Raw genomic sequence first — 14,145 nt, 5'->3', positions numbered from 1 at the left:
ATACTGTTTGGCACTACCAGCGTGCTAAATGGATCAAACATCCTACCAAATCCAGTCATGAATAATGATGGGCAAATTAAAGAAGCAATTGCAATGAGGCTCTATAAATATCCCATGTCCAATTTTGGGGGAACAAAGGATGTACATGTAAAGTGTAGGCTAAAACATGTGCAATCATTTTCAAATAGACGTGACAAGTAGATGATTAATTTCAACCTGTTCCTGAGGATCCCAATGGCAACCTACCATTCTTCAGCTAAATGTCTGAATTTACTAAATAATGTGAAAATTTGCCCAGGATCATCCTGTCAACAAAGGAAAATAAGACAAATTTAACCTGGACGCCCATCACCACATTAATCATCAGCAAAGAGATGAAAAGCATCTGTGATAGTGATATGAAGTGACACATACACATAATGACTAGTTCACTGATGTTCAGCTTGGTTTCTTACAAGGCAACTCAGCCTCCTGTCCTCTTTAAAACATGGATAAAAGAGCTGAATTCAAATGGTGAGGTGACAGTGTAGACGTTGATAACAAAGCAGCATTTGTCCAAGTGTGACATCAGGGGATCTTATGAAATGGATATTGTTGAGAATTGAAAGGATGACTCTCCAATGAATGGAATCGTAGCCAACATGATGAAAGACAGAACAAAAACCAAGTGCTGGAAAAGCTCAGCAGGTCTGGCAGCATCTGTGGAGGAGAAAGCAGAGTCAACGTTTCAGGTCCGATGACCCTTTCTCAGAACAGATGGTGGCTGGGAAAACATCAGTTTGTATACAGAAAATAGGGACGTGGGTGGGGTAGGGAATAAACGATAGGATAGATCCCAAAGAGAGAGAAAGACAGTTGGACAGACAAAGGAGTTGCTGACAATCAGGCTGGGAGGGTGAATAGTTGTTAATGGGGACTGTTAGTGACTAACAACAGCGGATGTGTAGTGGCAGGCGATATAGTAACGAGACCTGGTGTGTTGTGTGGGGGGCTGGCACATGGGAGAGTTCAGGCCCTAAATTATTGAACTCAATATTGAGTCCAGAGGGCTGTAGGATCCCCAAGTGGAAAATAAGGTGTTGTTCCTCCAGCTTGCGTTGGGCTTCACTGGAACACTGTAGCAAGCTAGAGACAGAGATGTTGGCCAGGGAGCAAGGTGGTGCATTGAAGTGGCAGGCAATAGGTAGTTCAGGATCTTTTTGTGAGCAGAATGTAGATGTTCTACGAAGCGGTCGCCAAGTCTACGTTTCGTTTCCCCAGTGTAGAGGACACCACAGTGACAGCAGCCAATGCAGTTGACTAGATTCTTGGAAGTGCAGGTGAAGTGTTGCTTCTCCTGAAAGATATATTCGGGCTCTTGGATTCTGGGGAGAGAGGAGGTAAATGTGCAGGTGTTGTACCTTTGCCAGTTACAGAAGAAGGTGCTGTACGGCTGAGGGGAGGCATTGGGGGTGATGGAAGTGTGGATCAGGGTGTCCTGGATGGAACGGTCTCTGCAGAATGTGGACAAGGAAGGGAAGGGAATATTTTGTGCTCCTAAGATGCTGCTTGGCCTGCCATGTTCATCCAGCCTCACACTTTGTTATTTTGGAGGGGAATATGTGTCTGGTGGTGGCATCTTGCTGGAGGTGGTGGAAATGGTGTCTGAGGATCTTCTGGATGTGGATGCTGGTAGGATGGTGGGTGAGGATAAGGGGAACCCTATCGCTTTTGTGAGCTGGAAGAGAAGGGGTGAGGGCGGAAGTGCAGGAGATGGATCATACCTTGTTGAGGGCCCTGTCGACAACAGAGCTGGGGAATCCTCGGTTGAGGAAGAAGGTGGACATTTCAGAGGCTGCCTTGTTGAAGTTGGCCTCATCTGAACATATGCGACAGAGACGGGGAAACTGAGAGAATGGCATGGAGTCTTTCCAGGAAGTGGGGTGTGAGGATGTGAATCCCAGCTAGCTGTGGGAGTCAGTGGGTTTGTAATATATTAGTGGCCAGTCTACACCTAGAAATGGAAACAGAAATGTCGAAGAAGGGAAGGGAGGAGTCAGTGATAGACCAGGTGAAAGTCAGGGCAGGGTGGAAGTTGGAGACAAAATTGATGAAGTTTTCCAATTCATTCTTCGCAGAATATCTACGTTCTGCTCGCAAAAAAGACCCCGAACTATCTGTTGCCTGCCACTTCAATGCACCACCTTGCTCCCTGGCCAACATCACTGTCTCTGGCTTGCTACAGTGTGTTCCAGTGAAGCCCAATGCAAGATGGAGGAACCACACCTCATTTTCCACTTGGAGACCCTACAGACCTCCGAACTCAATGGTGAGTTCAATAATTTCAGGGCCTAAACTCTTGCATGTCCCAGCACCCCACGCAACACACCAGGCCTTGTTACCACATAGCCTGCCATTACACATCCCCTGTTGTTAGTCACTAACAGTCCCCATTAACAACTACTCACCCTCCCAGCCTGATTGTTAGCAGCTCCTTTGTCTGTCCAACTGTCTTTCTCTCTCATTGGGCTCTATCCTATTGATTAATCCCTACCCCACTCAATTCCCTATTTTCTGCATATAAACTGACGTTTTCCCAGTCACCATCAGTTCTGAGGAAGGGTCATCGGACCTGAAACATTGACTCTGTTTTCTCCTTCACAGATGTTGCTAGAACTGCTGAGCTTGTCCAGCAACTTTGTTTTTGTTCTTGATTTACAACATCTGCAGTTCTTTTGGTTTTTATGATGAAAGATAGCATGGTTGTTGGAGGCTAATTAAGTTAGCACCAGTATATCACTACAGGAGTTTCTGGGGTAATAACTTCAGCCCAATCATCTTTAGCTACATTATCAATGATCTACCCTCCAACATCAGATTAGAATAAAGGATACTTGCTAATGATTACATAACATTCAGTACCATTCACAACTCTTCCAATATTGATACAGTCTACGCCTGCATGTTGCAAGATCAGGACAATATTCAGTTTAGTGCTAACAAATGGCAAGTAATATTCATGTCATACAACTGTGAGACAATGATCATTGTCTGAAGAGAGAGTCCAACGTTCTCCGTTTGATGTCCAATAGCATTAGTATTACTGAACTCCCACTGCCAACACCAGCGACAAGGAGTGTGAATACTGAGTCTATAAAATTAGGTCTGAGGCTGGGAATTCTCTGGAAAAGAAATCACCTTCTGACCCCCAAAGTCTGACCATTATCTACAAGGCATAATTCATGAGTGTGATGGGATACTCTTTCTCTACCTGAATGAGTGCAATTCCATGTGAACTCTTATTAAATATAACCCGATCCAGAACAAAGCAATCTGCTGGGCCGACAACTCATCCAGCACCTGAAACATACATTCCTTCTATCAGCACTGCATAGTGGCAACACTATGTATATCTATGTGTTGCACTGCAGAAATTCACCAAACTTCTTTCGACATACCTTTTAAATCCACAACTACTACCATCAAGAAGGAGACTAGATGCACAGAAACACTACCACTTACATCTCTCCAAGCCAAATAGCATCCTTACTTGGAAATATATCTTATGCTATTGTTGTTGATGGATCAAAAATTGGAACTGTTTCTCTAACAACAAGGTGCATGCACCTACACTATGTGGATGGCAGCAACTGATCATTGTCTTCTCAAAGGTCATTAGGAATGCTCATGTAAGTATATAAGATGAATGAATTGAAACAAAATCAATGCTCCTGCAAATCTTGTTTTGTGCATATCTCCTGGGGTGGAATGGTGGCTCATTGGTTAGCACTGCTGCCTCATTGAGCCATATGGGTGACTGTCTGTGAAGTTTGCACATTCTCCCTGTGTCTATGTGGGTTTCCTCCAGGTGTTCCAGTTTCCTCCTACAGTCCAAAGATGGGCAGGTTAGGTAGGTGGGCCGCAAAGTGGTTCAGGGATGTACAAACTAAGTGAATTAACCAGGGGAAATGTGGGGTTACAGGGGTAAGGTGGGGTGGTGGGTCTGGGTGGGAAGCTCTTTGGAGGATCGGTGTGAACTTGATGGGCAAAAAAGCCTGCTTCCTTGCTGTAGGGATTCTATGAGTCACATATGGAGAATTTAATTTCTCCTCCTTTGGCCACACAGTGCCCTCAGTTGCTTAGGTCATAAGCTCCATTCCTGAACTCCTCTGTCTTTCTATTTTTCTTTCATCCTTTCAGAAATTTGACCAGGTTTCTGATAATCTGTCCTAATAATTCTTTGTGGTTCAGTGTCAAATTTTGTTTGATAACTCTCCTGTGAAATGCCTTGGGCCATTTTACTATGCTGGTGGGCATATGCAAATACAAGTTGTCATTGTATATAGTTGCCAAGGGATATTGAATTTTCTTCTTAAGTAAAAGCAATTCAATTTGTTTTGCTTTGATGCACGAAATTACTTTGTTTCAAATCTTCTAATTATGCCGTCCAATTCCATGTGAACTCTTATTAAATATAATTCCACACTAATAGTAACAAATGTTTAAATATGTACAATAATTCAAGAGTACTTAGCAACAGCTACCAAGCCCATTTTTTCAAAATCATCTCAAAAACAGTATTCAAGTAAAAAAAAAGTAAAATAGTTTAAAAATTGAAGGCTCAATCAACAATCGCCTGGAAACCAATTTTTAAAAATCATCCAATAACAGAAACTAATTTTTAATTTGCATTTCTGTTCATTTATATAACATCAAAAGGAAAGGCCTTTAACTCATGTGTAAAATGTCAGATAAGGGACCTACCTGGCAATGCTAATTCATCTACAAAATTACAGGTTAGCAACTTCCTTGAACATATTGTGAGAGTCATGTAAATCTAGCTGATGAGAACTCATGCAGAAAGTGCCAAAGAAGTTGATGAGAATGCAAGAATGTGAAAAACAGTATAAAAGATTGTAAGCAGTAGGGTCCTCAGAAAATATGGGCAGTGGATTGTATGTGAAAAACATCACCTTTAGAATGAGATAACAAAGTGTGGAACTGAATGAACACAGCAGGCCAAGCAGCAGCTTAGGAGCACAAAAGCTGACATTTCGGGCCTAGACCCTTTTCTGATGAAGTTTTCTAACTTAGTTATCTCAGATTCTCCTGCATCTGCAGTTCCCATTATCTCTGATCACCTTTAGAGTGAGGCTTTGATATTGTGGTTAGTGGCTGAAGGCTTTCTTTTTTCTTATGTATAAAACATTGTATTCATACTTTCATTTTACTGTCTCAAAAATATTTCCATTTCTATGCACAGAAATGAAGAGCCAAGAAACGTATTTTAAGAGACGGCCCTGCATATTCAAGAAAAATTACCTGCAGACCCTTCTGAAACAGATAGAGACCAGGTGAGTTTGCATTCTGGAGTACAGAAGATCAAAAAGTTTAGCAAGTCCAGCAGCACCTTAGAGTCAGAAATAAAGTTGACATTTCAAGTCCAATATGACTCCCTTCAGAATCCACAAATAAAGGCAAAATACTGAGGCTGCTGGAAATCTGAAGTAAAAGCTGAAAGTGCTGGAGACCACTCAGCAGGTCTGGCAGTAAGTGCGGAGAGAAAACAGAGTAACAATTTGAGTCTAATATGAATTTTCTTCAGCAGTGAGGTCAACTAGTCTTGAGGGCAGTGGCATGACCAATGAATGCTATTTGCATCATCCACTGCCAGAGGAGTGGTGAAAAAATTCAGTGATCCAAATATGTCAACAAGCCAATCACCATCAGGAGACACAAAAAAAAATCAAAATTTGCAAGAAGTTCTAGGAGAATAGGAACAAAGTTTAGGCCTCTTCTAAATCTGAAACTTTAAGTGCCTCATCATCGTTCTGTTTGCCTCAGGCACAAATGACTGGCAGAGAGGAGGCCACTCACTAGGATATGGCCGGAAGATTGGTTGGATGTTGTTTGATTGTTGTCTCTGTGTGCTGCAGAATAAGATGCCACCATTCCCTCACTGATGGACAGGATCCTAAATGAAAAGTGTGATATAAGCAGCTTGTCTGTCCTTCTATCCAAGAGACTGTGTCAGTTCAGCAGTACTGACAGCCTTTGTCTTTGGATGAAGTGCCAGCATACAAACAGATATATCATGGCAAGGCAGGCAAGGCAAAGCAAAGCATGGATGCTGCAAGCTTGCAGATAGTCACTGCATGAGTAAGTGAAAAGGAAGCAAGCCAGCAGCCCCAAGATGGAGCCTAATCCAATCCTCAAGCTGGGTTCCTGTCCGTGTGCGCAAAGTGTCCCTCCAGCAACCTTTTAATACTAGTTGCCAATGCTCACTCCAATGAAAGCCTGTGCATCCTCAGCAACCTGCGAGTGGTATGGAGGGGTGGAACGTTGACCATGAGGGGTTGAGAAATGTTAAGTCCGTGCATCCATGGATGGGGGCTCTGTGCACTTGGTGGCCACGGATCATACCCTGAGATGCAGTTTGGTACTGAGCAGCACGAAGGCTTCTCACAGACTGGAGTAAGCTGAATCCACCAGGTGTTCACTCTGATATCAACAATGAGGATTCCTGCTATTTAGCATGGTCAGTGACTTTGGAAAGATAGGAAGTTAAATATTGACGAAGTGATTGGAGTTGATACAGCATTTAACAAGTTGTAATCCCACTTAATTGGGAACTAACTGCTGTACAGTGAAAAACTCACCTCACTGCTTAGCAAATGAATTAATGATGCTGCAGGTTACTCCCCATGTGGAGACAGGCCTCAGCAGACTTCCTACCTGATTCTGCCACAAATCTTGCTGTAGACAATGTCACTCAGACCCCTAAAGGATTCTGCCCCATATGACCAGGGAATTAAATCTAAATGTTAGTGTCAGACCATTCAGAAGCAATGGAATGAAGCACTCCTACATGCAAACTGTAGTATAAGTGTGAAATTTTCTTTCAGAAATTGAAATTGATTTTACACCAATCATAGATTTCAAGACTGTGATTGATAGCATTTTTGGTTAGCAAAAAAAGTAATGTAGGGAAAAGTTAAATAACAGTAGCTAAAAAACCAGCCATGATATCAATGAATGGTGGAATGATCTCAATAAATAATCTACTCCTGTTCCCATCAACTTATGTGCCTGTTTTTGTATTGGTATATCAGTGGAGAGCTCCTTGATGGCTGGTTGTAGTGACTTTTGTCTCGATTGCACCGAGCATAGTACTATCACAAGATAATCCAAGACTAGAACTGTTGGATTACACTGAAACTGAAAAATATTGGTATCCCTATGCCACAGTTTTTATGTTAATCAATGTTAGCCTATTATTTGCATAAATGGGGGAAGCTTGTGTGAACCGGTCTTCTGCATTGTGGGCAAAGTCATCACTGTATGGCTGAGGATTTTGGTATCAGCATCTCAGAAGTATTACAAATAATTGAAGTATTTCAACCATAACAGAACTTTATTGTAAACCTTGAACGAATCAATCATGTTGAAATTTCCACAGGAAAGGAATTGTGGACCTCCCTGATTCATTGTGGTTCGGTAAAATTCACTTCGAGCAATACTAAACCAAGAAGTACAATTCAATGTACCAGTGAATTGTGATCAATTCTCATTTAAAAATTATAGGCAGATAACATGAAGATGTTAGCATATTAGCATTTTATGAAGCAAATAATTGAGAATGGAACACAATGATAGAATCATCATGCAAAGTATCTTACATAAAACATAAGTTTTGAACGAACATAATTAAATGTACAAGGGCTTTGGAGATTACTTAAAATATCAGTTAGTAGCTAAAATTCATAGGTGAATTGTTCCTTCAGATACAATGCTAAATCCAGTAATTCTGAACTCCTGATGTGGGCTGCTTGAAAGAGAACATGGTCAAAGAGTTGTGACCTGGCTGTTTTGTTAATACTCCGAGAATGCTCCCTTCACATATGATATCATTACCTTTTCTCCAATGAGTGAGGGTTATCATTATTGAAGTTGTCTTGGAAGAGTTACTATGGGAATTGAATTAGCTTATCTAGCTATCAAACTACAACTTGAGCTCTGCTCATTGGCATTCTCAGTGACTCCAATTCTGTTCAATGATCTAATAAAAATGCATTGTTCTAAAACAAAACTCAAGCTAACATCAACCATAACAAAAGGGGCTGGAACGCACAAAATTGTAAAATGAGTCTAGATTATTTTCTGAAGAAGGGTCCTGACCCGAAACATCAGCTTTGCTGCTCTGCTGATGCTGCATGGCCTGCTGTGTTTTTCCAGCTCCATACTGTGTTATCTCTGACTCCAGCATTGGCAGTTCTTATTATCTCTAAATTATTTTTAATGGTTCAAGACAACATATTAATCCAGTAAGAACAGAATAAGGTTGTTGTTTTGATCATAAGTTTTTGTGGGGTTTTCTGATCTCAATCAGGGTAATAGTAGCAATTCTTGGCTCTATGCAAGGATAATGTATAGCTAAATTAGCTGACACTTATTGTCAAGACTTTGAGTTAATAATGCTGAGATATTAGAAGGTAATTATATCTGAGACCGTTGTCTTAAGAGGAGGGAAGAATGGGAGATAATTGATCAGAAAAATATAATCAGCAATTGAATTTTTGACATTTAACATTATATATAATAGAAGTAATAGACATTTGGTATAACTTGAGTATTGCTGAAAAACAAGACATGTTGTTGAAAATTTTTACCACAGTATCATTAAAGGAGCAAAGCAACATTTAAACTGTATGAGGGGAGAGTGCTGATTGGTTCATATGTGGACAATGAGCTGCCAGGCGATATAAACAATAATGTTCAACTTCACAGTCAGATTGTGTTCACATACATGTGGCTGCCCAAAGCTGCACAAAGTGATCGCTCTTAGTACTCTTTTGCATCTATACCTAGTTCTTCACAACACGAACTGCTCAAATGGATGGGTGAATTACTACAACTAGATTTTTAGAACTAGATTACTACAACTAGGTTTTTCACATGCATGGTGAAGGACTCCTTCAAATATCGATAGAAATGCAATGCCCATAGGCTGCATTTTATATTTCTTTGGCTAAGTGCCAGTTTTGTCAAGTTTCATGGAGGAATTTTCTCTCCAGGTTATAGCAAGATCTCTCACTATCTTTTTCCAAAGCCCCCTCATTAACTATTGATCCCACATCTGGCATCCATTTCACCCAATTCTAGCCTCATTCTACCACCTGCTATTAATAGAGGAACATATAACTTATCAGATATTATCAACAAAACTGGCATTCACGGTGCCCATGCCATCTTTAAAAGTCCACCTGGACACTGACATTCCAAAGCCGCCATGTCTGTCAAAGGGAATTGCTTACCCCCAGGGATGAGAGAACCTGATGGTGTTGGCTATCAGAGATTTTGTCAACATGCACAGAGAGGAAAAGATGTAATAGTCAAGTGCGTGGGAAGCAATGGCTTTCAGAACCTATACAGTGCAGGACTGCAGCTATCAACGAAGTTACAATCATCTGGCTGTTTCCATTGCTAGGATGTCAGCTGCCATGGAAAGCTGAGTCCAAAATCTTCAAGATTTTCTGGTTACATGGACAGACCAGCACTCCACTGACCCAGCTACTGGTCCACATGACCAAAGACATGGTGACAGATGAAAGCACTCCAGGTGCTCCTTTCTTTCAAGGAGAAGGGGTGGTGCCAGGGGCATTCAGTCAGAGGAGAAATCGCATGCAAATTCCTCAGATGTCTCCTCTCAGGACGTTCTAGAGATGGTTGGGCCCTCCACTGCATTCCCCTCCAAATGTTGCAAGTTCAAGCTGAGGATGGTCCACCTGTCTCTTGTGTTGGGATCCCTGACTGACCAGTGCCTCCATGGACATTGGTGAGGATTACTCCCCTAAGACTTTGTGAAATGGCTGCTTGTTTGCTTGCTGATGTACAGTGTGTGCCATGTAAACTGCTAGCACATGGTGCAAGGATGAGAATGACATAGCACAGTATCATATGCAGGATGTAGGAGTGATCTAGAAGTTGCAATACATCAGCTACCAAGCATATAGAGAGGACAGGTATTGAAGTCCTATGGTCAGATTTTCAAGACAGAAGTTAAACAACAAGAATTTAAAAGTAGTAATCTCTGGACTAATTCTTGTGCCGTATGCTACCAAGAACAGAAACAGCAAAGTGGTGAAGCTGAATATATGGTTTGGAGATGGTGCAGAAGGGAAGGTTTCAGTATTTTTAGGGCTTTGAGACAAGGTCTGGGGCAAAAGGCACCTATTCAACAGGGACAGATAGGCTACGTCTTGACTGGACTGAGACCAATGTCCACCAAGGGAGTTTCACTTGAATGTGTGAATATGATTTAAACCAATTTTGCTGGGGTTGGGAACTACTTAGAAATAGAAAAGATAAATAAGATGCATGGTTAGAACAATAGGCAGTGCTGAAGGCAGAAAAAGTTACATGTTTGATAGGAATTAGCTAAAAGAGAAGTACAAATTATTCAATGGATTCAGGGCAGAAGAGGACGTCATAAAGTTCATATCCAGGTCAGCGTGTATGCATATGAATGCTTTAGCGAATGACATATACAGACTTTCATGGGGAAATGTTGTAGCTTTAACAGAGACTTAACTCAAGTAAGGGCAGGCCTTGATATTAAGGATTTCTGCATACAAGGTGCTCAAGAAAGATTGAAAAGAAGAAAAGCAGTAGCTGTGACAGTAATTGTTAAGGTTAGAATTGCTGTACTCGAGAGAGTTCACCAATTTGGCAAGAGTTAAGGAAAAAAAGGGAAATTTACATTTTCAGTATTGTCTCTAGGCCACTAACCAGTGAGAAATGTATACAAGAACAAATATGTGACAAAATTAAGTGAGTAGTTAGAATGAAATAATTCAGGGTGGCTTAGTGGTTAGCACTGCTGCCTCGCACACCAGGGACCCAGGTTCAATTCCAGCCTCAAATGACTGTTGTGTAGAGTTTGCACATCATCCCCATGTCTGTGTGGGTTTCCTCTGGGTGGCCTGGTTTCCTCCCACAGGCAGGTTAGGTGGATTGACCATGGGAAATTGCCCAGCTTGTGTACGCTAGGTGGACTAGCCATGGGAACTGGGTGGGGAGGGATTGGGTCTAGATCAGATCCTCTTTGGTGGTACAGTGTGAACTGAATGGGCCAAATGTAGGGATTCTATAAATTTAGTTATCTATGGATGGACAGTAGTCATGTAAAATTGAAGAGAGGGGGAGGGATTCCTGAATGTTTTTGAGGAAATGCTACATGACGGTATGTCTCCAGGTCAATGAGAAGGGAGGCACACACACTAGACTTGATTCTTGGGACTGACCATAACTTATCTGCCTTTCCTAGACATGAAGATGGTACAAGAAAATTGGAGAACAGTAAACGTTACACCCTTATTTAAAGCAGGATGGAAAATAAGCCCAGAAGCTACAGGTCAGTTAATTCAACTTGGGTGATAGGAAAACATTGAGAAATAAAATTTTGAAACAAAATCAATAAACTGTTTTATTGAGTTATTGGAAAAGATGGATAATGGTAATGCTGTGACACAATTTACTTGGCCTTCAAGAAGCATCTGACAGAGTGACACACAACAGAGTTGAGGGAAAAGCTATGGCTCTTGGAATAAAAAGACAATAGTAAAATGGATGTGAAATTGGTTGAGTGACAGGGAACACAGATTCGTAGTTAATGATGTTTTCTGGAGTGCAGGAAGATTTGTGCTTGAGTTCTCCAGGGTCAGTTTTGGGATTTTTGCTTTTCCTGATAGATATTGAACTAGACCTTTGTCTACAGAGTGGAATTCAAAATTTGCAGATGACATGAAACTTGGAAACATTGTGATCTATGAGAAAGATGGTGTAGAACTTCAAAAAGATATGCACAAATTAGTAGATTGAACAGCCAAGTTGCAGATGAAATTCAGAGCAGGGAAATGTGAAGTGACGTATTTTCCCAAGAGACGCAATACATAATGAAATGTATAATTCTAAAGAGGATGCAGGAACAGAGGGATCAGGATGTATACGTGCATTACTCATTGAAAGTTGCAGGACAAGCTGAGAGAGAAGTTAATCAAACATACAATATGGTTTATTACTAGGGACACAGGTTATAGGAGCACAGAGTGAAATAACTCCACAGAGGCTGACATTTCCTCACCAAATCACCCTCTATTCACATATGGGAAGTCCTTAACACTAACACAGCTTCCTCAGAACCAGATCTCAGATTGAATAGTATGACACTCCTATTCTTATCCATCAGCCAAGGGTCCCTGAGCCTTGTTAACAGCCCCAATCAGGAAACTCATATTCTACGAGGTCCACCTGGGTGGCCTTGTTACAATCTTTACATATGGAAGTCTGCGTAAGTGGAGATTATGTTAAATTTATGTAAAGTACCAATTTGGCTTCAGGTGGGGGTTTGCACCCAGTTCTAAAGCCAAGATTTACGAAAGATGTATTAGAAATGTGCAGGAAAGGTTCATAAGAAGGGATAAGAAACTTCAGTTACGCAAATAGTTTGGAAAAATTGGGGCTGTTTGCTTTTAAGAAGGAATAATGAAAGGAGATTTGACTGATATATATTCAAAATCATGAGGGGTGTGATCAAAGTATACAAACTGCTGCTGCTCGTGGAAGGCTAGAGAACGAGAGGCCACAGGATTAAGGCAATTGGGCAAAAGAACCAATAGAGACTCTGAGGTGAAATTTTGAAAAGGAGTACAGCTAAGATCTGAAATATGTTGCCTAGAGTCTGGTGGAGGCATGTTCAATTGAGACATTCAGGAGGGAACTTGGATCATTATCTAAATAGAAAGAATGCGGAGGGCTACAGGGAGGAGGTCAGGAAAGGCATTAGATGAATCGATCTTACAAAGAGATGGCACAAGCAAGACAGGTGGCCTCTTTCTATGTTGTTACAGTTTTGCCACTCTGAAGAAAATTGGAGATTTTCACTTGCAAAATCTATCCATAATCCTCCCTCAAAATAACATTATTTCTAATTAAAATAGATTGTACATTTAATACAACTTAAATTTTACTGTGTGGGAACAAAAGAAAGGTACTAATCTTCAGTGAAATAGTCATGTTGATTATTGACTAAACAATATAGGTCTATTGTTAAAGCATTAAACAAGTCTCCAAGTACAATTCTTCTTACCTTCCTGTCTTTTCCACTGGTTATTACTTGATATTCCTCAGGATGGTAACAAACACATTTAAAAAGGGTGTTTGCCAAAATCATTTGATTTCTTGCATAGCGTCTGTAAGACAAAACATGTAATTTAGAGATCAACAACAAAATCAGTAGTTTTCAGGGCCATGGCCAAATTTCTAATTCATCAGAGGTGAATGAAAATGGTCCATGGCCCAACCCCTTCAATTTCTCTCTTTATTCCTAAAGGTTCTGATACTAGGTTACAGGTCATCTACACCATCCACAATTTGGTGACAGGATGCGACCTTTGAGTGTCAGCAGGCTGTTTGGACACCATGTGGTGCATATGTTGAACATGGCCTCAATAGAAGCTTTCTACTATGCACTCCTTGAAAAATGATCATTTACAGATGTTATGGTCCTAAATGAGACCACCAAATTTATGTTATAATATGATTCGGCAGAAATAACTTGATCTGTTTAAAGTCGACAAAGTTTGAAATCCCAAGCACTTACTAACATGATAAAGCCATGGGATTGTATGTCGTTTTTTAAACCAAAAAAAATGAGTAAAAATTAGAATTGTAAAATGATCTACAATAGATGTAACTCATACCCTGTAATTCAGAATCAACAGGAGGTAAACATGGGTTAACATACAAACTGTGGTTGAACACCCCATCACAAAATATCAAACAGCAGGTATGGTCACGTTAGATCCCACAGATTTCTTATCAATTTACCCAGGTATTAGTGGATCACCAAATCTCACTAAAACACTTCAAAAGAGAATTAAATCTTCACACAAAGTTGTTCAACTTCGTCTGCTTGAAAGACACAATTTTAGTTTTTAACCAAACCAAACTTCAACGAATGCCACAGTCTCAGAATTTCTCTATACCTCAGCCTTTCTCAGATGTACCAAGCAAGTACCGGTTGTGGGCCTTCTTCAACCCCACTCTCAGCTGCAATGAACTGCCATCTTCTCCAACAGTTTTTTCATTCCTATTTCACTCCTATTG

General features: G+C 40.7%; 1 protein-coding gene across 4 annotated transcripts in view; it reads right to left on the bottom strand.

Annotated features, from left to right (window-relative positions):
* cfap52 (cilia and flagella associated protein 52) overlaps positions 1 to 14,145 on the bottom strand; it is a 78,489-nt gene that overhangs the window by 16,759 nt on the left and 47,585 nt on the right. For all 4 annotated transcript variants that reach the window (XR_007249841.2, XM_048554807.2, XM_048554805.2 and 1 more), the window contains one exon: positions 13,127 to 13,229. Coding sequence is in view for 3 of the 4 variants with exons in the window: in XM_048554807.2 (XP_048410764.1) it covers positions 13,127 to 13,229 (103 nt within the window). In the remaining variant the exon portion in view is untranslated. The remainder of the gene's footprint in view (positions 1 to 13,126; positions 13,230 to 14,145) is intronic.

This window comes from Stegostoma tigrinum, chromosome 22 (assembly GCF_030684315.1).
Source record: "Stegostoma tigrinum isolate sSteTig4 chromosome 22, sSteTig4.hap1, whole genome shotgun sequence".
Classification (NCBI taxonomy): Eukaryota; Metazoa; Chordata; class Chondrichthyes; order Orectolobiformes; family Stegostomatidae; genus Stegostoma; species Stegostoma tigrinum.
This window is presented reverse-complemented; position numbering and strand designations above follow the sequence as displayed.